This window comes from Malaclemys terrapin, chromosome 4 (assembly GCF_027887155.1).
Source record: "Malaclemys terrapin pileata isolate rMalTer1 chromosome 4, rMalTer1.hap1, whole genome shotgun sequence".
Classification (NCBI taxonomy): Eukaryota; Metazoa; Chordata; order Testudines; family Emydidae; genus Malaclemys; species Malaclemys terrapin.
Window position 1 is genome coordinate 23,598,451 of NC_071508.1, and position 24,691 is coordinate 23,623,141.

The following is a 24,691-nucleotide window of genomic DNA, read 5'->3' on the forward strand; positions in this document are numbered from 1 at the left end:
GATAGGATACTGGACTGGCATTCAGAAAAGCTTGATTCTAATTCTCAGCTGCGCTGCTGGGTGTCCTCGGGTAAGTAATTTCACGGCTCTGTGCCTCAGTTTCCCCATCTGTGAAGTGGGAGTAATGATACTGACCTCCTTTGTAAAGCACTGTGAGATTTGCAGTGCTAGTTATTGTGCTTCATTTGGTGTATATATTGTATATGCCAATAAGAGTAAATAATACCTTAAACAATGAAAACAGAAAGAAGAACAGGAGTACTTGTGGCACCTTAGGCCTGGTCTACACTAGGCGTTTATGTCGAAGTTAGCGCCGTTACATCAAATTAACCCTGCACCCGTCCACACCGCAAAGGTATTTAGTTCGACATAGAGGTCTCTTTAATTCGACTTCTGTACTCCTCCCCGACGAGGGGAGTAGCGCTAAATTCGACATGGCCATGTCGAATTAGGCTAGGTGTGGATGGAAATCGACGCTAATAGCTCCGGGAGCTATCCCACAGTGCACCACTCTGTTGACGCTCTGGACAGCAGTACGAGCTCGGATGCTCTGAACTGCCACACAGGAAAAGCCCCGGGAAAATTTGAATTTGAATTCCTTTTCCTGTCTGGCCAGTTTGAATCTCATTTCCTGTCTGGACATCGTGGCGAGCTCAGCAGCACTGGCAACGATGCAGAGCTCTCCAGCAGTGATGGCTGTGCAATCTCAGAATAGAAAGAGGGCCCCAGCATGGACTGATCGGGAAGTCTTGGATCTCATCGCTGTGTGGGGCGATGAGTCCGTGCTTTCCGAGCTGCGATCCAAAAGACGGAATGCAAAGATCTACGAGAAGATCTCTAAAGACATGGCAGAGAGAGGATACAGCCGGGATGTAACGCAGTGCCGCGTGAAAATCAAGGAGCTGAGACAAGGCTACCAGAAGACCAAAGAGGCAAACGGACGCTCCGGATCCCATCCCCAGACATCCCGTTTCTACGAGGCACTGCATTCCATCCTCGGTGCGGCCGCCACCACTACCCCACCAGTGACCGTGGACTCTGAGGATGGGATAGTGTCCACGGCTGGATCCTCGGACATGTTAGCGGACGGGGAAGATGAGGAAGGAGATGAGGAGGACGAGGCAGTCGACAGCGCTCACAACGCTGATTTCCCCGACAGCCAGGATCTCTTCATCACCCTTACAGAGATCCCCTACCAACCCTCCCCAGCCGTTACCCCGGACACAGAATCTGGGGAAGGATCAGCCAGTAAGTGTTGTAAAAATCTAAACATTTATTTGTAACAGAACAGGAATATTAACAATTTAAAAAATGGGTTTCTCATGATTAGTTTGATTAGCTTAACGGTTCAGTCATGGGCAGTGCAACTATTGAAAAAAAATCTAGCAATGTCCGGTTTTGCATGATTGTCCTGCCCAAGCCGCACTACTGGTTAGTCACTGCTACAGCAGCTACAGTAAAATGCGGTCTATATGTCCGGGGATGGAGCAGAAATCCTCCTGTGACATCTCGAGGAAGCTCTCCTGGAGGTAATTGGAAATCCGCTGCATTAGGTTCTTGGGGAGAGCGGCCTTATTGGGTCCTCCGTAGTAGGACACGTTGCCACGCCACGAGACTATCAAGTACTCTGGAATCATTGCTCTGCACAGCATGGCGGCATACGGCCCTGGTCTTTGCAGGCTTTCCCGGAGCATTCTCTCTTTCTCGCTGTCAGAGATCCTCATGAGGGTGATGTCGCTCATGATGACCTGCTTTGAATGAGGTAGGGGAATGTTAGTGTTGGGACTGCTTTGCCGTTCCTTTACAGAACTGTAACCGCTGGTTTGCAGCCACGCAGTGGAGGCGGGAGAGGGGCAGCCGAAAGGGATCGTTCCCGGGGACAGCCGCGAGGGTGTGGGACAGGAGCAGACTTCCTGCTTGCCGAATTGCTGGCAGCAGGGACCGACATTGATTTCAATGTGAAATGAGGCCATTGCTAATATTAAAGTTTTAAGCTGCCACAAGTCTACGGCTTACCATGTCTGCCTGCAACAGAAATTCCGTTCTCCTGAGAGGCTTCTCAAATGTGCTGTAGAAGACCCCAGGCACTGAATGCGAAGGCCGAGAATTCGACCTTGTGCTGAGTGCGCATGTGATAGGTGCTGTGCATGGTCTTGTTAACAGAGAAAGACTATGTTCTTTGTTCACAACTACATTTATCTTTCTGAGGAATTCACTCCCTTTTTCCCATTCCCACAGCCCCATCTGCGACTGTCTCACAACCTAGCCTGTCATCACACTCCCAGAGGCTAGCGCGGATTAGGCATAAGAAGAAGAGGACACGGGAGGACATGTTCTCGGAGCTTATAGCCTGCTCCAGAGCCCAGGCAGCACAGCAGACCCAGTGGCGGGAGAACTTGACCCGAATGCACCAAGCCAACATGGATCGGGAGGAGAGGTGGCGTCAGGAAGACCAGCAGGCGACTCAAACCCTGCTTGGACTAATGAGGGAGCAAACGGACACGCTCCGGCGCCTTGTGGATGTTCTGCAGGAACGGAGGCAGGAGGACAGAGCCCCGCTGCAGTCCATCTCTAACCGCCCTCCCCCGCCACCAAGTCCCATACTCCCCTCACCCAAAGTGCACAGAAGGAGAGGCGGCAGAGTCCCTGCTAACTCTCACTCCACCCCTGCAGAGAGCTCGAGCAGCAGAAGGCTCTCATTCCCCAAAATTTGACAAGTTCTTTCCTTCCCGCCTGACACAAGCCCCCGTCCAAGTTTCACTTTCCCAGTTCCATGTTTGGTTGATAATAAAAAATACGTTTCTGTTAACTACTGTTTCCATCATGTTCTTTTGGAGGAGGGGGGGATAGGGGGTTGGTAATTCGACAGGACAGTCACCTTTGGCAGGGTATATAGTCGGGGGCAGGCACAGCAGCAGGGCACATACATAGTGCAGTGATGCAGTGACTAGTTACCCTGGTTAGTCTGGGAGGTTGTTTTCATGTTATGTGGTGGGGGGTGGGTTGCTCTGTGACTTTGTGGCAGGGGAGGGCAGTTACAGATCTTAAGCGGCGGTCCTTAGGCAGGATCACAGAGCCACACAGCAGGGGATCTGTAACCGTCCTCCCCCTGCCACAAAGTCACATAGACCCCCCCATACACACAGTCCCTATCAGGAGGGGTGACAGGCTCCGTTGAAACAACCATCCCACCGCAGCGGAGCCTGTCAATCCTTGAGTTTAGAAGCTGCATTCGCGCCACTACAGTACACCCGCTCCGCACCACAGTCTGCGTCCCAGTTTTAAAAAATTCCCGCGAATACAGTATTAAAGAAAACGGTGTGCTTTAACAAAGTAGAACTATTTTTATTTTGAAACGTGTGTTGGAAGTGGGGTGAAGGGGGTATGTAACTGGATAGGATAGTCAACATTAACTGGGCAAAGAAACGGGGGCAGGTTTAGCTTCTCAATACACAAACTTTAAAGTCACAGGTTACCCTGCTCACTCAGGAACTTTGCTTTCAAAGCCTTCCGGATGCACAGCGCTTCCCGCTGGTCTCTTCTAATCGCCCGGCTGTCTGGCTGTGAGTAATCAGCAGCCAGGCTATTTTCCTCAACCTCCCACCCCGCCATAAAGGTCTCCCCCTTGCTCTCACAGAGATTGTGGAGCACACAGCAAGCTGCAATAACAATGGGGATATTGGTTTCGCTGAGATCACAGCGAGTCAGTAAGCTTCTCCATCTCCCCTTGAGACGGCCAAAAGCACACTCCACCACCATTCTGCACTTGCTCAGCCGGTAGTTGAAGAGTTCTTTTTCAGTGTCCAGGGCGCCAGTATAGGGCTTCATGAGCCAGGGCATTAGCGGGTAGGCTGGGTCCCCGAGGATGACTATAGGCATCTCCACATCCCCAAGAGTTATTTTGTGGTCCGGGAAGTAAATACCTTGCTGCAGCCGTCTAAACAGACCAGAGTTCCTGAAAACACGAGCGTCATGAACCTTGCCCGGCCATCCCACGTAGATGTTGGTAAAACGTCCCCTGTGGTCCACCAGTGCTTGCAGCACCATGGAAAAGTAGCCCTTTCTGTTAATGTACTGGCTGGCCTGGTGTTCCGGTGCCAGGATAGGGATGTGAGTTCCATCTATGGCCCCACCGCAGTTTGGGAATCCCATCGCTGCGAAGCCATCTATGATCGCCTCCACGTTTCCCAGGGTGACTACCTTTGGCAGCAGTACATCAACGATTGCCTTGGCTACTTGCATCACAACAACCCCCACGGTAGATTTGCCCACCCCAAACTGGTTCGCGACTGACCGGTAGCTGTCTGGCATTGCAAGCTTCCACAGGGCTATGGCCACTCGCTTCTGGACAGTCAGGGCTGCTCGCATCCGGGTGTCATTGCGCTTCAGGGCAGGGGACAGCAACTCACAAAGTTCCAGGAAAGTTCCCTTCCGCATGCGAAAGTTTCGCAGCCACTGGGATTCATCCCAGACCTGCAGCACTATGCGGTCCCACCACTCAGTGCTTGTTTCCCGTGCCCAGAATCTCCTTTCGACGGCATCAACATGACCCATTGCCACCGTGATGTTCTCGGCGCTGGGTCCCCTGCTTTCTGAGAGGTCTGTGCTACTCTCAGACTTCAGGCCATCACCGCGTTGACGTAGCCTCCTCACCTGACTTTTCTGCATCTGCCTCAGGGAAAGGTGTATGATAAGTTGCGAGGCGTTGAGAGCGGCCACAACTGCAGTGATGGTTGCAGCAGGCTCCATGCTCGCAGTGCTGTGGCGTCCGCGCTGTCACTGACTAGAAAAGTGCGCGAACTGATTTCCCGCCGGCGCTTTCAGGGAGGGAGGGCGGGAGTGATGGACGGATGACGACAGTTACCCAAAAGCACCCTGGACACCTTTTTTTTACCCAGAAGGCATTTGCGGCTCCACCCAGAATTCCAATGGGCAGCGGGGACTCCGGGAACTGTGGGATAGCTGACCACAGTGCACCACTTCCAATGTCGACGCTTTCCCCGTTAGTGTGGACTCACAAAGTCGAATTACTGTCCTTAGTGTGGACACACACGTTCGACTTTGCAATATCGATTCCAAAAATTCGATTTAAGTAAAATCGAACTACTCTCGTAGTGTAGACAAGGCCTTAGAGACTAACAAATTTATTAGAGCATAAGCTTTCGTGGACTACAGCCCACTTCTTCGGATGCATATGAAAACAGAGAGAATTTGAGAAGTGGCTTTTTGAGACCAAATAGTTTGTGTATTTGAACTTTTGTACAATGATCTGTTAAAATGTGTCATGATCTAAGTGCTTGTTCAGTCCAATTGTGCTCCGCTTTTAAGGAGCAGCCCACAAAGTGGTATGGCTGCAGGCACTCAGCTGGTTTATTGTTGTTTACTAAGATTTTCTGCAGTGCTCTGAAATGGAATTTAATTTTGAAAATTTCTCTGTTACTGGTGAAGTGCTTATAGTAATTCTGAAAGGTTTAAAGAGACACAGCTTAAAAAATCATATGGTGCAAGCAAATAAAATGTCTTTTCCTATGATATTACTATGACTATGGGTCCTGATCCTCCAAACACACATATGCATCACTTTATTTGAGTAGTCCTTTTGATTTCAGTGACTTGTGTGTATGTGTTTACATGATCCAGGCCTTATTTAAAAGTGAAAGAATTGTTAAAATGCAAAATACTTGTCATTACTTATGCTCTTTGTTAACTTTCTTGCATTTCTCTCAGCTTGGAGAATGACAAATCAATTTGACTTTTATTTATATTGTATTCAGTTTTGCTTTCCAGTTTAATGCTGTAATGTTTAGTTTGCCAACACATCAGGGGGAATGATTTTGTTTAAAAGTATCTTTTTATCAGAATAAATGCCATTGGAATCATTGGAAATAAAATAGTCCCATTTCTCTTCGTATGATGTTTTATAAAAGTTTGGCTTTAGAGATGTACATTTTGAGCCAAATTCAGGTTATCAGCATCTTTTATACAGCTCAGATATTATGCAGTTGGAATGCATTGTTGTATTTACTACCATCTAATGGAAGATCTGAGGAAAAGCAACCTTAACTAATTTAATCTCCTTTTGTAGGCAAATAAAGCAGTTTGCTGACCGATTGAAGCAGGGAAAGCGCCATCTTCCGGACATAATCCAGACAAGATTTAGGGTAAGACAACCCTCTTGTGGGCAGCTTTTGTCTACATGCAGCTGCACAGCTGCATGAAGTGAACAGATGGTCTGTTTTGGTGGATGGACACTGAGATTTTGTTACTTTCACTGTTGATTGGAATTTCAAATGTATTGGGGTTTATTCTGTTCAAGGCAGTATACAGGGACTTTTAAAATAGAAATAGTACAGATTGGCCCAAATTAAACCTGGATCTGAAGACCCCAGAGCGTCCAGAGCTGGAACTGAACTCTGCTGTTAGAGTCCCTCTTTAGTGAATATGTTCCAAAGGCTGATCCTAGTACTAGATACAATAATATAATTTTATAGTGAAGTGTGATAAGAGAGGATAGCCTACAAGAGGAATTATGTAAATTGGATTAAGAAAATATAGTCCTTTTATTATTAGGGCTAAGGGACAGTTGTCTTCTAGCTGGCATTAACAGTAAAGGCAACAGAATGCCTCTGAAAGGAAAGGAGTTAGGGCATTAGCCTGGGATTTGAGGTACCTGAGCTCATTTCCCTCCTCTGCCACAGGCTTCCTGTGTGACCTTGGCAGGGCCGGCTGTAGCTTTTTTGCCGCCCCAGGCAAAAAAAAAAAAAAAAAAAGGCGGCAGTCGCAGGGAGTGTGTGGAGGGCGGCAAGGCGGCTTGCAGGGGGGTGAAGGGTGGCACCCGCCCGCTCCCTCCACCTGTGGGCAGCCAGGCACTGCAGCCCGCTTGCAGCCGGGTGAGAGGGGCTCCCCCCTCTGGCCTTGGGGTGTCTCTCCCTTCCGGGCAAGGGGGCCGACACAGGCAGCCCTGGCTGGGGTCTGCGACCTCCGCGTGGGGCCGGCATTGCAGCGGGGCTCAGTACAGTGCAAATGGCGCCGGGATCAGTGAGGCCCGCCCCTCCGCTGCCCGCCGGGCCACCGCAGAATCTTCCCTCCCTCTGGTGCCTGCCGGGCCGCCGCAGAACCGTCCCTGCCACCGCTGCCCACCGGGCCACCGCAGAACCCTGCCTCCTTCCAGTGCCCAGGGGCTGCAGGAGGTGCTGGCTCAGCCGCTCCTTTAAAGGCGGCTCGGCCGGGCCGGGCTCAGAGCGGCGCGGGAGGTGGAGGCCGGTGGAGGCAGCGGGGAGTGGCACATCCCGGGGACCCCGGCAGCATGATGAGCAGCGGGGATCACTAGTTCCTGCCCACCCGGACCGGGGTCCGTGCCCCTGCAGGGCTGGGCTGGCCGCCCCAAGATTGGCCGCTATGCCGCCCCTTACAATGTGCCGCCCCAGGCATGTGCTTTCTCGTCTGGTGCCTGAAGCCGGCCCTGGACCTTGGGCAAGTCCCTTGGGCTCAGATCCTCAAAGTTGTATAGGCTTTTAGCTCCCATTGAAATCAACAGGAATTAGGCACCAAAATACCTTTGAGGGTCTGGGCTTTAGTCTCTCTGTGCCTCAGTTGCACAGCTGTACAATGGGGCTAATAGCAGTGCCCTGATTGCGAGGTTAATCCATTAAAGAGTGTGAATTGCCCAGATACAGCACAAATGCAGGTAGAGTTTAGTGCCACCTAATCAGGAATAAGAATATACCACTTTGGTCAGAGATGAGACAAGCTATGTAAATAAAAAGTTGTTAGAATTGAATGGCAGGCAGAGGGCTCAAAGGCAGCCTTTGAAGGAATTTGTTATGTGACAGGAAGTGAAACAAACTGGCAATTCCATTCAGTGGGAAATTAAACTGGTGCATACACTGGAATAGGGAGCAGGGGCGGTTCTATGTGTTTTGCCGCCCCAAGCACAGCAGTCAGGCAGCTTTCGGCGGCGCGCCTGCGGGCAGTCCGCTGGTCACGCCGATTCGGTGGCGTTTCTGCTGGACGTCTGCCGGTCCCGCGGCTTCAGCATACCCGCCGCCGAATTGCCACCGAATCCGCGGGACCAACGGACCTCCCGCAGGCATGCCGCCGAAGGTTGCCTTACTGCCGCCCAGGGCCGCCCAGAGGGGGGGCAAGTGGGGCAATTTGCCCCAGGCTCCGCAGGGGCCTCCACGAGAGTTTTTCGGGGGCCCTGGAGCGGGGTCCTTCACTTGCTCCGGGGGCCCTGGAAAACTCTCACGGGGCCTGGGTCCCCGGAGCTTCTTCCGCTCCGGGTCTTCGGTGGCAGTTCAGCGGTGGGGGTCTTTCCGCTCTGGGACCCGCTGCCGAAGTGCCCTGAAGACCTGCGGCGGGGGGTCCTTCCGCCCCGGGACCCACCGCCAAAGTGCTAGGTCTTCGGCGGCAATTCGGCAGCGGGAGCCCCCTGCCGCCGAAGACCCCAGGCCCCCTGAATCCTCTGGGTGGCCCTGCTGCCGCCCTCACAGGGACCGGCAGGCTGCCCTCCGCGATGCACTTGCTGCTCTGGTGCCTGGAGCCGCCCCGTAGGGAGGGGCTGTAACTTCTGATTAGAAGAGAGATTGCTAAAGTCTCCATAATGTTGAGAAAACAGATTATTCAGCCAGTGACTTTGCAGCTAAGATGCTAATGCAGGAGGTTCGCCCCTTTGCTGTAATAAGTGTCAGGAGGCAGGTAAACCTGACATACACATAATGTTTTGGTGATTCAGGGGAGATGGAGTTCTGAAATGTTACAGTGCTAACAGAGACAGATAGCCGGTCAGTGAGACACTGAAACACCTGAGCTCTGACATTGTAAGATGTGATTCTTTGTCTTAATTACAAGATCCTGCCATACCTGGCTAACCTTGTTACCCAATCTAGCACTGGTTACGATCTGATACCATTTGTTAATGTGTGACCAGTGGTTCTCTCCATTTGCTAATCAGCTTTGCTTTATTTGAGATCTTTTTGGTCTTGGTCTATTCTTGGAATATTCACAGTTGTCCTGTCATGTAACTTTTGGTCATTTTCCGCAACTGTAACCAACAAATGGACAATTCCATTCAGTTAGGTCCCTAAACACCCTCTGCCTTTCTGTGAAAGGGTCCCAGCTCCCTTCACTAAATTTCAGTAGCTTTGAGCAGAGCTGACATCACCAATTTGTGTGATAGCATTATGAATAACACACACAAATCAAAAGAGAAGCAGAACCAGAAATAAGTTAAAATACGCTTTTATTTATAGTGTTGAAAAATTACTCATCATGTTTCTACGTTTGTACAGGGCCTGGCACAATGGGGCCCCCGACCTGGCTGAGGCCTCTGGGATATAAATGTTAAATAACACTGATGATGATAATAATCAGCTACAAACTCATCCAAGCTATTGTGTCCAAGTCTGATACACTGAGATTTAAAAATATATATATTTAAATAAGTCCCATGGAAGTGCTAGAGGTTACACAAATCCCCCAACAATATTTAATGCTGCTCTACAATAACACTTAGCTCTTATAAACTTAGGCCCAGATCTGCAAAGTTATTTAGGCACGTGACTCTGAGCTAGGATCTGGGCCTTAATTGTTTGCATCCTTATCTCTCAAAAGCACAGTTATCTACACTGCTTTGCAGCACAGTCATTTGTATAAATGAAGCAGCTGAAGTAATGACAGGTAAATAGTAATACTAATATTTCTGGTGCTTGTGTCACTTCCAGGTTAATAAGCACAAAATGCACTTTAAAAAAAATGCAGTTGCATTTGTAAAAAGCTTGCAAAACCTTGCTTTCCCCCTACCCAGAATTGTTCTAATGCAGTGGTTCTCAAACTTTTTTTTTTCGCGGACCACTTGAAAATTGCTGAGGATCTCAGCAGACCACTTAATGATCTTTCCAAATGTTGTTTGTACCATTAGCTAACTATTGTAAAGCGCTTTGGATAAAAGCATTATATTAAAAAAAACTTAATAATAATTAACATTTTTTGTTCTACAAATAAAAGCACACAACTCATATTTTAATATCATTAGTCTTGCCTTTCGAATGCGATGGATGTGCCCTCTTTCCCCTGCCACGACAGTCCCCGAGCTGGGGCTGGGAAGGAGCGGGGGTCTCCCCTGCTGCAGCAGCCACCAAGCTGGGCTGGGAAGGAGAGAGGGTCTCTCCCTCTCTCCCCCGCCGCGGCAGCCCCCAAGCTGGGGTTGGGAAGGAGAGAGGGTCTCTCCCTGGCAGCCACAACCCTGGAGCTGGGGAAAGTTGCCTCTTTCTCTGGCTGTTGCAGCCCTGCACGTCCCAAATTCCCCCCACCCCCTCTTCTCACCCCACTGCCCCCTCCCACCTACCCCCTATTCCTCCCAAGGCCACCACCTCACCTTATGTGTTCGTCTTCTCCAGGGTCCAGGCACCTAATTAGTGGAGCCATGCTTGCAAGGCTCCATTAGGTGGCTGGCCCTTCAATCTCTTGTGTATGGCACCCTAGGCATGTACCTTAGAGGAAACTATCCGCGGACCACCTGAATGGAGCTCGCGGACCACAGTTTGAGAACCTCTGTTCTAATGCAACAGTCCATTGCGCTGGAGGCTGTTCCATTGCTCAAAGTACCCTCCATTGAAAATGATAGACTCACAAATGTTCCGCTGATCAAACTATCCAATTGACTCATCGCTCCGAAGTGATTTTATTATCCTGTACCTTCTACCCATCTTTCTATGTGTTGTTTTTTTTAATCACAGTTTTAGCAGCCATTTTTGTAGGGATCCTCTATTGACCGCTGGTGTAGTACAATATGAGATGTAGGCGAGGGCAAAGCTAGATATTATAAATGTGAAGACACTTCAAACTGATGACCTACTTTATAAAGTGCAATCGGAAAAATGACTGTAAAAATGAGATTGAGGCATATTGTGTATTCTCTCTCAATTGAATCTGGATCAGATTTTCTGAGTTTACACATGCTGAGTGAAATTCACCACTGTGCAAAGGTGCCTGCACCACTTAAACCCAATTGTGAGATCTCCTGCGATACATTCATAGGCCTTGCGCAGGCCCTCTGCATAAGAGTGAATTCCACCCTCAAAGAGGATTTTTCTGTCTGCTGGCTGCAAAACTCATTCTGAGATCTGAAAATCCAGCTGGGCTCTTTCTGCTTCTTGCATCAGTAGCAGCAATGGAGGAGCACAGTTTTGATCTCTTAATGTAGGGTTACCATACGTCCGGATTTTCCCGGACATGTCCGGCTTTTGGGGGCTCAAATCCCCGTCCGGGGGGAAATCCCCAAAAGCCGGGCATGTCCGGGAAAATCGGGAGGCTCGGCCGGGGCCTCTTTGTCCGGGGCCAGGGGCATGGTGCCGGGCCGGGGGGGCGCGGGGCCGGGGTCTGGGCCGGGAGCCGGGCCCGCGGGGCCGGGAGCCGGGGGCGCGGTGCCGGTCCGGGCCCGCGGAGCCGGGTCGGGGAGCCGGGCCGGGGTCGGGGGGTGCGCCGGGCCGGGAGCCCGGGTCGGGGAGCCGGGGGGTGCGCCGGGGTCAGGGAGCCCGGGTCGGGGTCGGGGAGCCGGGGGGTGCGCCGGGGAGCCGGGCAGTGCGCCGGGGTCGGGGAGCCGGGGCCGGGGAGTGCGCCGGGGTCGGGGAGCCGGAGCCGGGGAGTGCGCCGGGGTCGGGGAGCCGGGGAGTGCGCCGGGGAGTGCGCCGGGGTCGGGGAGCCGGGGTCGTGGAGCCGGAGCCGGGGAGTGCGCCGGGGTCGGGGAGCCGGGGAGTGCGCCGGGGTCGGGGAGCCCGGGTCGGGGAGCCGGGGAGTGCGCCGGGGTCGGGGAGCCGGGGAGTGCGCCGGGGTCGGGGAGCCGGGGAGCGGGCCGGGAGCCGGGGTCGGGGAGCCGGGGAGTGCGCCGGGGTCGGGGAGCCGGAGCCGGGGAGTGCGCTGGGGTCGGGGAGCCGGGGAGTGCGCCGGGGTCGGGGAGCCGGGGGGTGCGCCGGGCCTGCGGGGCTGGGAGCCGGGGGGTGGTCGGTCGGGGCCGGCACCCCAGGGCCCGAGCCGACCCAGGCTGGAGCCGCGGGGGGACCAGCCTGGGCCGCGCCTCCTCCCCCCGCCCCCCTTACCTGCTTCAGGCTTCCCACGAATTAAATGTTCGCGGGAAGCAGGGGAGGGGGCGGAGACTTTCGGAGGGGGCGGAGACTTTCGGATGGGGCGGAGTTGGGGGCGGGGCTGGGGCGGGGGCGGGGCCCCGGGGAGTGTCCTCCATTTGGAGGCACAAAATATGGTAACCCTACTTAATGAAAGAAATAATGTTTGCCCACTAATGTGTTAGGCCCTAACATACTGTGGGGGTAGGCAATCAGAGAAATAGACTAGCTATGAATGAGACAGATTACAACTCACTCCCTGATAACTGCATTTGTTCTGCAATGCTTAAGGGGAATCAGTAAAATCAGACATGAGGAGCAGAGATGAAGGTTAAAAGAGGGCCATTTTTATGCTTTCAGGCTGTATTTTTTGATCAAAGCACAGAGTTTCTCGATCATCTGCAGCAACCTCTTTTCTTCTTTGGTGATGCTGGTACCTCCACCACCTCAGTTTTTAATCTGTCTTCGTGAGCTTTCAGTGATCTGGCATGATAAACATGAAACGAATTAGCCAGTTAATTGCCCTGCTGTTTGGAATCTACATCATCATCTGTCGTGGAAAGCTCTAGTAAAGGGTAGGGCTGGGGTGTTCAAGGGGTCTGAAAAGAGTTGCGTGCCCGACTCTCACAGCAATTCAATGGAATTTGGGCACCTATTCCTTGAGGCTCCATTGAAAATTCCAACTTCAATCAAGCCACAGTCAAAACAAACCTGCTCACGTCAATCAACCCATAGGGTAGTTAAGCAACATCCTGAGGATTGGAGCCCAGATTGCGAGCTGTCTCCAGGCAAAGCAGTAAACCTATCAACAGCAGGTAGAATGATGCCTGGCTTTTTGCTTCCAGCTAGCCACCTACTGTCTGCACAATGCCCCAGGAGAAGGAGGAATAGCTAAGGTCCTTTTGCCCTCAGGTCTTGTTATTCTGTGATGGGGAGAAGGGGATTGGGTTGGCAGCATCTAGACATCACATTGGACATTTTTAGTGGGGAGCATAAGTGGATCTGGGCCTGGTATGCCCTATTCCGTTCTTCCTTCCAACAATCTGTTCTAGGCACAAAAACATATTACTGATGGTTTTGTTAACCTGCTTTTACAGGGCTGAATGTTTGATGTGCATCCTGACATTCCAATGAAGAATCCATTTAGGGCCCATTTTTGTGGGCCAGGACAGTGGAATGAACTCCCCCATGAACTAAAGACCATCACAGACGTCACTACCTTCCACACCAAGTGCAAGATGCACTTCTCTGAGCTTGTCTTCTCCAACATAAACGCAGACCAACATATGTACTTAAGGAAAAAACAACCCCCCCTGCCAAAACAAGCCATGCCACTGCACATGCTTCTCTGCTCGGGGAGAGGATGAGAGAACAAACAAGTGACTGATGTTAGTCACGTTGCTTAATACATGACTGGAAAGTACTCTGATACTATGCAGTGTAAAAACCTGTCTCAGCTAGAACAGACTCTTATCTTTGCGCCTGTGGCCGGATCCTCAGCTGTGGTAAACTGGTGTAGCTCCAGTTTTGACAGGCCCTGGGTGGGCACATAGGAGCTGCGTACATTATCTATGGAGCATGGGGATATACAACTTTCAGCTGCAGGGGTCACTTCAGCATGCAAAGCTGAAGAAGAGCAGTGGAAATCAGGACCCAACCCATTAATTCAGGACAGTCAACAATCCCACGGCACACTGCTCACCTGGCTAAGTCAATCATAGATTCAGAGACTTTGTGGCCTGACGCAGCACTGCATTCATAAAACAAGAGCTCACACTCCTGGAAGACACAAGAAGGCACACACAAATGCACTTCCCTTCCAGAACTGTTTGGTAGGTTCAAGCCATAGATTGCATAGATTTAAAAGAGGTCGAGCGCAAGTGCTATGATTTTTCCCAGATAATCATCAAACAACCAAAGACGGGGGAGTCGGTGCATTTGGAGCAATGATATCATGGTTTGTATAGGATGTAAAAAAAAAAATCACGAGGGACTAATTACACGAGGAAAGGTGGTGATCTGTTGGAAATGCATGGCTCAGAGGGTCTCCTTGCTGCTGCGGTGTGGAATTCATATGTGAATAAAATTGTACATTGTAATTATTAAGTTTTAGGAATGTTGAGAATGAAATCCAGCTTCCCCAGCAGCTTCAGTGCTAATCTTTAACGGCAAGGGAAAGCCTGGCATACTATAGACATACACAGAGGCAGCATTGCCTAGTGGATTGAACACAGAGTTGTCAGCTGGAATGTTCTCTTTCTGGCTCTGTCAGTGACTTGCTGTGTGTCCTTGGGTAAGTCACTTCATCTCTCTGTCCCGGGTTCTGTAAAATGGGGAGAACGATACTTGTCCATCTCATGGACCGTTACAAGAATCAATGCTTGGACACATAAAGCATCTTTCAAAAGGGATAATTCAGTAATTGCTTTATGCTTTTATTATTTACATAGTGCTGGAGAGGTGCCTGGCATGTTACGGTGCAGATAGGCCCAGATCCTCAAAGACATGTAGGAGCCTAACTCCCACTGAAATCAAGGGAATTACGCACCTAAATACCTTTGAGGATCTGGGCCAGATTCCCTGCCTCAAAAACCTTACAGCCTGAGGCCCTGATCCTGTAAGCTGTTCTGCTGGGGTTCAGTGGAAGAGGGCCAGGGAATAGCTTGCCAGATCGCGGTCTGAGTTAAAACAAGGCCAGCAGGAGGAGACAAAAACACAAGGAGCAAGATATGGTTCTGTGGTCATTTCCTGGCAATTAATGACCAGACAATGAGTTAAGGGCTTTCTGCTTTGCCTCAGGTCCTCAATTCCCACACTAATCGTTAATGGAAGGAAATGCCTATCCTGTCAGTCACCGTGGCTTAATTATAGCCTTGTTTTTGCTTTATTCTTTTAACTCCCCGACCCCCAACTAAGGATGGTGAAAGAATTTAAATGGATGGTAAACACCAATAGATCTGTTCACATACCTTAGCCAAGCGTCCACCCTCTTCAGTAGATACCTGTCTTTCTGTGGTACAGTCTGTTTTGTTACCAAGTAGAAGGATGACAACTCCATCTCCTGCTCCTTCCTGTGAAACAGGACAGGTGGGGTGAAATCTTGGCCCCAGTGAAGTCAGTGGAAGTTTTGCCATTGACCATAATGGGATCTACAGTTTCTTCAAATCATAGCCCTACACAGCTTCTGAACACATCAGGGCAAAGCCTAGAGTAACCCCACTGACCTGCATGGATTTGGTCCATGGGGCTTGGGTTTACATGATAGAGCATCTCTTCCAGAAAGGCATCTGGTCTTGATTTGAAGCCATGAAGAGATGGAGAATCCGCCTCTTCCCTTGGAAGTTTGTTGAAATAGTTTCAACCGACCCCAGAGTAGGTTGAAAAATTAATTTAAACATTTAATGAAAAAACGGACTTTGTTTCCATTCCTCAGGGTTCAAAGCTGATCCATTTTCTTTAAAAAAAAAATTTGTTTTTTTTTGCAATTTTTAAAATAAAAAACATTACAGAAATCATTTTCAAAATCCTTCATTTCCCCCAAATCAAAACAAAAAAGAGTTGATAGCCCTTTTGACAATGTTTTCATAAACAACATCAGGAAAATATTGTGCAAAATATGGAAAAAATGAACCTTTATTGCAAAATAAATAAATGAATGATAGAATAGAGGCTATTAATTAACATAAGAATGGCCATACTGAGTCAGACCAAAGCTCCATCTAGCCCAGTATCCTGTCTTAAACAGTGGCCAATGCCAGTGGCCAATTGACCAAAAAAAAAAAAAAAAATCTGAAAAATTTCCACCTGCTTCAGTTATAGCCAGCTCATGGATGAGATGCAAAATCAAGGCTGTGACCTTTCATGGTTATTAAAGAACCCGTGAGACTTTTCCCTAAACAAGAATAAGGGTATTAGTGGTATAGTTCTACAGGGAATTCTTAAAGCACCCATCTTGGCAGCCACAGCATTGTCTCCATAAGAGATAAGGCCAACTTAGCCCTCATAATCATGTAGTTGCCTGCAGCAGAGTTCAGTGGGAACTGTGAGTGTGTGGTCAAGGGCAAAATTTGGCCCATATTGATGGAATAGTTTTGCTTAGTGGCTAGAGCGCTGGACTGAGACTCAAGAGACCTGGGTTCTATTCCAGACTCTGGCCTGCTGGGTAACCTTTTCCCTCGCTGTGCCTCAGTTTCCTCATCTGTAAAATGGGGATAATAATACTGACTTCCTTTGTAAAGCACTTTGTGATCTGTGGATGAAAAGTGCTATATAAGAGCTAGTATTATTATGACACCAAAGAAAGACCCTGCCACTCTTCAGTTACTTGCTACTGCAAATCCCAAACCTCATGTGGCCAGATGCAGACTAATGCAAATCAGTGTAGCTCCATTGACATAATGGAGTTACATCAATTAAAACCATCTGAGGATCTGGTCGGATACAGCTGCATACGTTGAAATTCACAAATGTTTCTTCCATCCGCATTCCTAGCTTAGCATAAGACATGGGTCGAGTTCATTCCTTATGTCATTTCAGTATGTTTGATGGGGATTACATCATGGGTGAATCTGTCTAGATAATGATACTGAGGGCTGATAAAATTTCATGGCATTTTTCATCAAGTACATGAATTGTTTATGTCTTTTTCAAAAAACGAATAGTCCCAGTACCAATGCCCTTGTTCCTCTCTTGACTATTTTCTTGTACCAATATATTCATCCTAAACATGATTCATAAAATATAGGTGGCCCAATTCTGCTCTGATTTCTGCCCCCAATCAGTCTGGCTGAGTATAGCTGGGTTTGATGAGGTCTAGGTCAGGGCAGAATTTGGCCCTGTCTTCTAAAATGACTATGTGTTTCTTTTTGAGAATATAGCATTTAAAGATCTCAGAGCCTCTTGCACTAATTAGTTTAGCCTCACAACCCTCCCTCTCCCATTGAACAGCTGGGAAACTGAGGCACAGAGCGGTGCAGTGGCTCACTGAAAGTCAAACAGCAAGTCCGAGAGGAAGCTGGGAATAGAATCTAGGGGTCCTCGTTTCCAGTCCCCCACTCAACAGCTAAGGGTATGTCTACACTGCAAAAAAAGGTGTGTTGTTGACTCAGGTTAACTAAACCACATTAGCTAACTCAGATTAAAATAGCAATGAAGACATGACAACTCGGCTTTAATTTGGGTTAGCAGCATGAATTCAAGCCCAGAGTTCAAAGTTGAGTTGCCATGGCTTCACTGCCAGTCTAACCCAAGTTAAGAATACTCCTTTTTTGCAGTAGAAACGTACTTTAAAGCTCACCGCCTCTCCTAGTTGAACAGACAGACATGTTTCCTGGTTATGCCTGGTAGATATATTTAAATAGTTCCTTAGGCTATGGCATTATGTCTCTGGGTATGTCTATACAGCAACTGGGAGATGTAATCCCCAGCGTGAATAGACATGTATGCACTAGCTCTGCTCAAACCAGGGCCTAAAAACAGTGTGGTCATGGCGGCTCGGGCTGTGTACCCAAGGAGTCAGGCAGGATTGATTGTACTCTGGCGGCTAGTCCGAGCCCCTACCCATTCTGCAGTGGCCATGCTGGAATTTTTAGGTACTAGCTCGAGCTGTGCTGGGAATTACACCTCCTGCCTGCTGTGTAGACACATATATGAGACAGAGCAAGCCAGTGCAATAATGAGCATCCAATGACCCTGCCATTGGACTCCCTCTGACACCAGCTGTATCATCCAGGGTAGCCATCCCAGAAGAACCTGTCTTGAACTTAGTGCATTTAAAACCAGGAAGGAGGGGAGAGTTATCACCCAGACAAATTCAGATTCCAATCACACTGGGGTTAATCTGGAGCAGTGGTTCCCAAACTGGGGTTCGGGAACCCCTGGGGGTTCATGAAATGTTACAGGGGGTTCTGGAGAAAAAATTCCCTAATGGCGGACAGAGCTGTCCCCAGGGACCCCGGGCAGCACAGGGCCAGCAGCCTGGAGCCCCTGGACTTCCAAAAGAGAAGCAGATCAAAGCAAGCATATCTATCACACTGAGGAGATTTAAACGTCAAGACTCATTATACGAAATGGAAAGGGAGGTGGATATTTTTTGCTGTTTTTAAAATTAAATAGGCAGCTAGTATTTTTAAAATTATTATGAAGAACAAGTTTAAGCTTTGTTGTAACATGCGTTATTTGCCTGGACTGCTCAAGACCTGAATGCTTGTGTAGGAGGAACTCTTTGAGTTGGCTTCTTAAATACCTTTATGCTGTTTCACATCTGATACTCCTTGATGAAACATGGGAGTCTTGTCTTATAACAGGCTTATTCAAAGTGATACAAGCTACGAAAGTGAGATCTTGGAGGAGTTTTCATAATGTAATAAAAATACTGTAATGATAAATAATAATTAATAATAAATAGTGGGTAATAAGCATGTCATATTTTTTTTTATTTCCAAGATCACGGCTTTTTATAATTTATACTCAGGTAAAGGAGAAAATCCCTGGAAATATTCATTTTTAGGAGGGGATTCGCGAGACGTGACATTTTAGTGAAAGGGGTTCACAGGTTGTTACAGTTTGGGAACCACTGATCTGGAGTAACTCAGTTGAAGAGAACAGCATCACAGAGTTTACACTGCAGAATATGGTCCATAACACCCACCCTTATGAAAGGAAGGAAAAGCCAGAGTGAAGAAACATGTAGACTCTTTGGGCCAGATTCTCTGATGATGTAAATTGGTGTCACTTCAATGAAGCTATCCTGATTTAAACCAGCTAAGGATCTGGCCCTGTGCCCATCATGATTCCATTACAGCATTCACATGGGTCGGATGGTTTTGTAGCTAAAGCAGAGATATGAGTTCTAGCCCCAGTGCTCCACTGACTCACTGTGCAGCATCAGGCATATTACCTGACCTCTCTGTGCCTCAGTTTCTCACCTGTAAAATGGGGATAATACTACTCACCTACCTTTCAGAGGAGAAATGAGTCTCAGTTCATTAATGTTTGTGAAGTACTTGGAACTCCTCAGATAGAAAGAACTAATAAAGCATAAAGAATTATAGGGTGGAAGCCTGGTCCCATTGAAGTCACTGGGAGTCTTGGCATTACCTTCAATGGAGCCAGGATTTCACCCATTATACATACCTGGATACAATTCAGCCAGTACCGCACGTCTGCGAAGGAGTATTCTGAAGTAATATCATACATCAACACCACTCCGTCAGCTTTTCGGAAAAACTGCTTGGTGACACTATGGTACCTGTCAGAAAGCACTTTTGCTTTTTACACTTAGGTACATACTCTTTTTGCACCATTTTTAACAGCAATCCAGAGGTTTAAAAAACCCACAAGTACATGCAAAGTGTGTTTCAAGTAGGGGTTGTGCAAAACCATGGTAACAAAACTGAAAATGCAAATGTGCAAAAATATGCAAATATTCCCTCCTGCAAAGGGGTGAAGCGAAGACACCATTTTGCGAAGTTTGATAGATAAGTGAAACTGGGGGAGAATATGGGCGGGGGGTTGCAAAGCTTCAGCAGAAATAAATTTCAAAATTTATTACAGTTTTGCAGAGCCTTAACTGTGTGTGCATGTGTTTATAGATAGATAACAGGTAATTATAGTTGTGTGTATGTGTATATGCATACACACAGAGTAAATACACACACATTATATTGTGTGTATATACCATATACATATAAACACTCAAAATACAGACAAATATGTGTGTCTATGTACATACATAAACAGAGTAAATACACACATTACATAATATGTGTATATGTTTACAAATACATATATCCACAAAGGAGGCATAGCTCAGTGGTTTGAGCATTGACCTACTAAACCCAGGGTTGTGAGCTCAGTCCTTGAGGGGACCATTAGGGGCAAAAATCTGGCTGGGGATTGGCCCTGCTTTGAGCAGCAGGTTGGACTAGATGACCGCCTGAGGTCCCTTCCAACCCTGATATACTAAGTAGATATACATGCACACGCATATGTAGTAAACACACACACACACACACACGTATTTGTGAATGTAGGGTCAAATCCTGGCCTCTCTGAAATCAGCAGGTGTTTGCCTTGAGTTGAGTGGTACCAAGGTTTGGCCTTCAGCACTTATGAGGGGGCCATACTGACAGCACTGGGGACTAAAGGTCTCCATAAATTCAGTCCTGCCCCACTGAGCTTGGATGTTTATTCTTCACCTCGACTTTATCCTTTCAAATGTCTTGTGTGAGCATATATTTATGTGGATTTCCTTATCCAAAGACACATATTTCCCTGTATGCATTCTTTTTTGTATGTACAGCACTGTGCCTTACCTTTCTTGGCCAGCCGTGTCCCATAGGCGTAGAGCAAAGCACTTGTTGTCCACAAAAAGGTTTTTGACCCGATAATCCATTCCTAGGGCATACAGCACATTTGTAATGCAGTAGAATTCAGCCATGAGAGATGGACATGGGGCAGGAGTGATAGGATGATATTCTATGGCCAGCCTAGATGATCACAATAGTCTCTTCTTAGATTAAAATGCCAGAATAGTGGCTGGGTTTTAAAAAGGTCTGGTTAGTTTTATGATGACTAATAAGAGTAAGAGTTGGGCATGTTCTGCTAACCAGTGCATGGACCAGGGAGAATTTCTGCTCCATTGCCCCCCTGTACAATGGGTCGGGTGCTTTATTTAATGTTTATCGCCGATCCTGCAGTCCGGTACGCACAGCCAGCCCCTTGCTGCTGCAGAATCCCAGTGAGGTCAATGGGAACCCATGCACAGATCAGAGTGCAGGATTGGGGCCTGAGAATGGTAATGTGCCCAAGCTCAAGGTATATCTGTACAAATCCATCTTAAATATGTGGAGGTGTGTCTCTCACCTTCCTCTCATGCATCAATGATTGGCCACTCCTGGAGGCTCTGACTTAATCCATCATTGGTTTGATTTGGCAGGACAAGTCCTATGCAGGGGAGGCTCTATGATTTTTGCCACCCCAAGCACGGCAGTCAGGCGGCCTTCGGCAGCATGCCTGCGGGCGGTCCGCGGGTCACGCAGATTCGTCGTCGTCTCTGTGAGTGATCTGCCGGTCCCGCGCCTTGGGCATGCCCGCCGCTGAAGCCGCGGGACCGGCAGACCTCCCGCAGGGATGCTGCCGAAGACTGCCTGACTACCGCCCGCACAGTGACCGGCACATCGCCCCCCGCTGCTTGCTGCCCCAGGCATGTGCTTGCTGCGCTGGTGCCTGGAGCCGCCCCGGTTCTATGTCCCTACAGGACTGTATTTATGCTTAATGGAAGCTGTGGGATTCTTACCTACAGTAGCAGTTAGGCTTGGGTTGAAGGAATTCTCATGTAACCGGTACAGAAACGATGTTTTGCCAACGTTTGAGTCCCCCACAAACAACACGTTATAAAGATGGTCTGGATCAGGGCAGGTCTCCGTGGTGGCTTTAGCAGCTCTGCCTGGCTGCTCTGGTGTCACATTAGCTTGGTACCCTTGGCCTCCCAGTTTGGGGATTGCATCCTCGTTCGCTTTCACACTGCTCGTTTGCTTCTCCTCTTGTTGAAAAATACCCATGTCTCCTCTTGTTTCTTCTGCCCGTGTCGCTTCTGGTTTCCCAGTGCTTTGGGGCTGCGTCTTGGCCTGGAGTGTATCCCCCAGCTGGCTGGCTTTGAGAAGGGCTTCTCCTTGTTCATTTTCTACACCTTCTTTGTACAGGGCTCCCACATGAGGGAAATAAGTTGGTGGTGTCTCCTGTTTTGGTGGTTCTCTCTGCTCAAATGTCTTCTCCTCCGGCGCTTTCATTTCTGGAGGCTTTTCCTTCAGCAGTGCCTGCTCAGAAACAGCAGGTGGCCACTCATCTGCAAGGACCACATCTCTCTTCATTGATGCCCACTTCTGAATTTCATCTGCCTGCTCTGTAATGCCAGGCTGCAATACACCTGGCAGGAGAACACCTCCCTCTGGCGGGTTCTGCTTGTGAATGGTGGTTTGCACTGCCGGCTCTGAAACAGCAGGGGGCTGCATCTCTGCATAAACAACCTCTTTCTTCATGAGTTTTTGAGCCTGATCCTGCATTGCTGGCTCAGAAGCCCGAGCCTGCTTCACCTCCTGTGCATGAAGTTCTGCTTGAGTTGGTCCCTGTTTAAGAGCCTCTCTTTGGGATGTAGCCTGATTGGTGGGAAGGACTGAAAGTGCCTCAGGCAGGGCCTTCAGTTCATTGTCATTTCTTGAGAGCACCTGATGCTCTGAATCTCTGACCTGCTTGATTCTTTGCTCAGAATCCCCACCTTGTCTGGCTGGCTGTAAAGAAGCATCCTCAAGCAGTAGGTCATCTGTCCCTGGTACTTGTGGTTCAGACACCTTGTTCAGAGCTGCTATTGCATCATTCAGTTCACTGAGCAAAGAGCTTTGGCCTGAAAATTCCTGCTGGAAGTATGCCTCTCCCTTTTTCATAAATTCTGTGAAGGGGTCTTCTTCTGTGGAGATCACTCTTGTCCTCTGTCCCGAATCAGCTTCAGGAGAAAATGAAATACTATATGGCACCCTGCAAAATAATATACAATGGCATATGCTATGTACAGGAGAAAGCAAATAAGACCATAATGAGACACGCAAACACACTACATTGCACTGAGCTCTATGGACTATACCAGTGCTGTGAAATACATCAGAGAGTAGGGATGCCATGCTTGTATGTAACCCTTCTGCTGGGTGGAACCAGCAGCAGCCAGGGCCGGGTTCAATATCTGGGGGTTCCTTTCCATCAAAGAACCAGTTCGAGCCCCCACCCAGTAACCTGGAAAATTTACCCATCGCCCCTGGGCGCCTGAGAAGCAATACTTCCCCACTTGCAAGCATGGAGTCTGAATGTAGAAAAGAAACTTTTAATAAAAGGAGGGAAGTAACTCAGTGTTAATTTGCGAAAACACTGCAAACAGGGTTCATAAACATAAACCATAAGTAAAGACCTCCCTCAAGTAGGTTGGGCAGTGTCCTTTTCCCTCAGGTTCTTAAGTCCAGCAACCCAAAAGTCCCCTTCACATGCCCGACCCTTCTATGCACCCCTGGTTGCTGCCCCTGGTCAGTGCAGACCCAGAGTTCAGAGGTGTATCTGCAGAGTTCACCTCCCACCCTGCGTGGGGGGTAAAGCGGGGCGGGGGAGGGAGAGGCATCTTACTCCCGCCTCATGTATGTTAATGCAGCAATAAAAACAATTGCACCTGGCTTGAGGGATTATTGTTTAGTTCCTTGTGCACTGGGTGAGATTAAAAGAAAAGTAAATGGCTCAAACCACTGATAAAGAGGCCTATCAGTAAAACATGATGAGGGTTTGATGCAAAGGTAAAACAGCAGAAGGGGATGATCACGGGCATCCAATTAAAATAGCTGAGCTTTGTAAAGGATAAAGGTTGGCAGAGAGTTTGCTAGTTAGGTAAGGAGGTGCAGTTAACAATGCCCTCTGCTGGGGGGTTAGTGAGGATAGAACCTCTTCAGCACCACCTCTCACGCCTCTACCACTTGGGCTAAAGAGTAACCCCATTGTCCAGTGGCAGCAGTAGGCTATTACCCTCTCTGTGGACTAGCTACTGGAAGGGGGCTTTGTCCACTTAGTCAGCATCTTACATGAGTTAATGCAGAAACTACCAAAAAAAAAAACCCCAAAAACTAATGGACAAATCACCCTTCTGTCTCTTGGGATACAATGCACAAAATGCCCCTCCATATTTGCTCCAAATACAAGGAACATCAGGGCAAAATGCCCCTCCAGTGCTGCTCAGTGTATGAGATACACTGGGCAAAATGTTCCCTTACATCATGTGCTAGGTACAACGCAGTGTCCCACTGGGGTTTCAGTAGAACCTCAGCACGTGGGAGGAACACGATAGCCGCCATGGAGCAGGACTGAGGTATCACCAGGGGGGTAATCATCACTCCTTTGATCCTGCCTTATCTAAACAACTCGCCTCCATTCGTGCCACTTACGGCTGACGGGAGCTGTCTGGTATATCATCGCTCTGCTGGGATCCAAGTCTAATATACGTTTCAGAGCAGAATATTTTATCCTTGTTCAAAGTTTCCTTAAACAAACCGGGGAAAAGGGAGAGAAAAAACATAATCGGTGAGAGAACTTAAAAGGAAAAATCGCTTTTCTCTTGTGCTGGCTACAGCCCTTTCTCTGCAGCATAAACTCTCTTATCCCCTCCCTCTGGTAGGCAGATCGTGATGAATGGACCTTCTAAAAATACTTTTACATAACACTTTTCACCCATCGATCTCCAAGTGCTTTACAGGGGCCAGTATCATCATCCACATTTCACTGATGGAGAAACTGAGGGGAAGCAACTTGCAGCCCATCAGGGGTAGAGCTGAGAATTGAACCCAACTCTTCCCTCTCCTTGTTCAGGATCCTATCCAGTCGGCCACACCGACTCCCTTTATGGGTCTGTCTACACTGCATCTGGGAGAGAGCCTTGTGCAAGCAGGGATGGGGCTAGCATGCTAAAAATAGCTGTGTAGACATTGCTTTGACCTTGCAACTCAGGCCCTAGAGCCTGGGATGAGGGGGTGGGCTTGAGAGCCGGA

General features: G+C 48.6%; 1 protein-coding gene and 1 long non-coding RNA gene across 3 annotated transcripts in view; one reads left to right on the forward strand and one right to left on the reverse strand.

Annotated features, from left to right (window-relative positions):
* Positions 1-13,801, forward strand: LOC128835362 (uncharacterized). Its single transcript, XR_008444639.1, has 3 exons — positions 1-70; positions 6,086-6,161; positions 13,217-13,801. It is a non-coding gene; the product is annotated as an uncharacterized LOC128835362 (long non-coding RNA).
* The window catches only part of RAB44 (RAB44, member RAS oncogene family), a 27,342-nt gene continuing 15,095 nt past the window's right edge, over positions 12,445-24,691 (reverse strand). For both annotated transcript variants that reach the window (XM_054024777.1, XM_054024778.1), the window contains 7 exons: positions 24,092-24,186; positions 21,418-22,652; positions 20,435-20,516; positions 19,254-19,368; positions 15,089-15,190; positions 13,822-13,898; positions 12,445-12,602 (listed from right to left, as the gene is read on the reverse strand). In XM_054024777.1, coding sequence (XP_053880752.1) covers positions 12,515-12,602; positions 13,822-13,898; positions 15,089-15,190; positions 19,254-19,368; positions 20,435-20,516; positions 21,418-22,652; positions 24,092-24,186 — 1,794 coding nt within the window. In that variant the 3' untranslated portion in view covers positions 12,445-12,514. The remainder of the gene's footprint in view (positions 12,603-13,821; positions 13,899-15,088; positions 15,191-19,253; positions 19,369-20,434; positions 20,517-21,417; positions 22,653-24,091; positions 24,187-24,691) is intronic.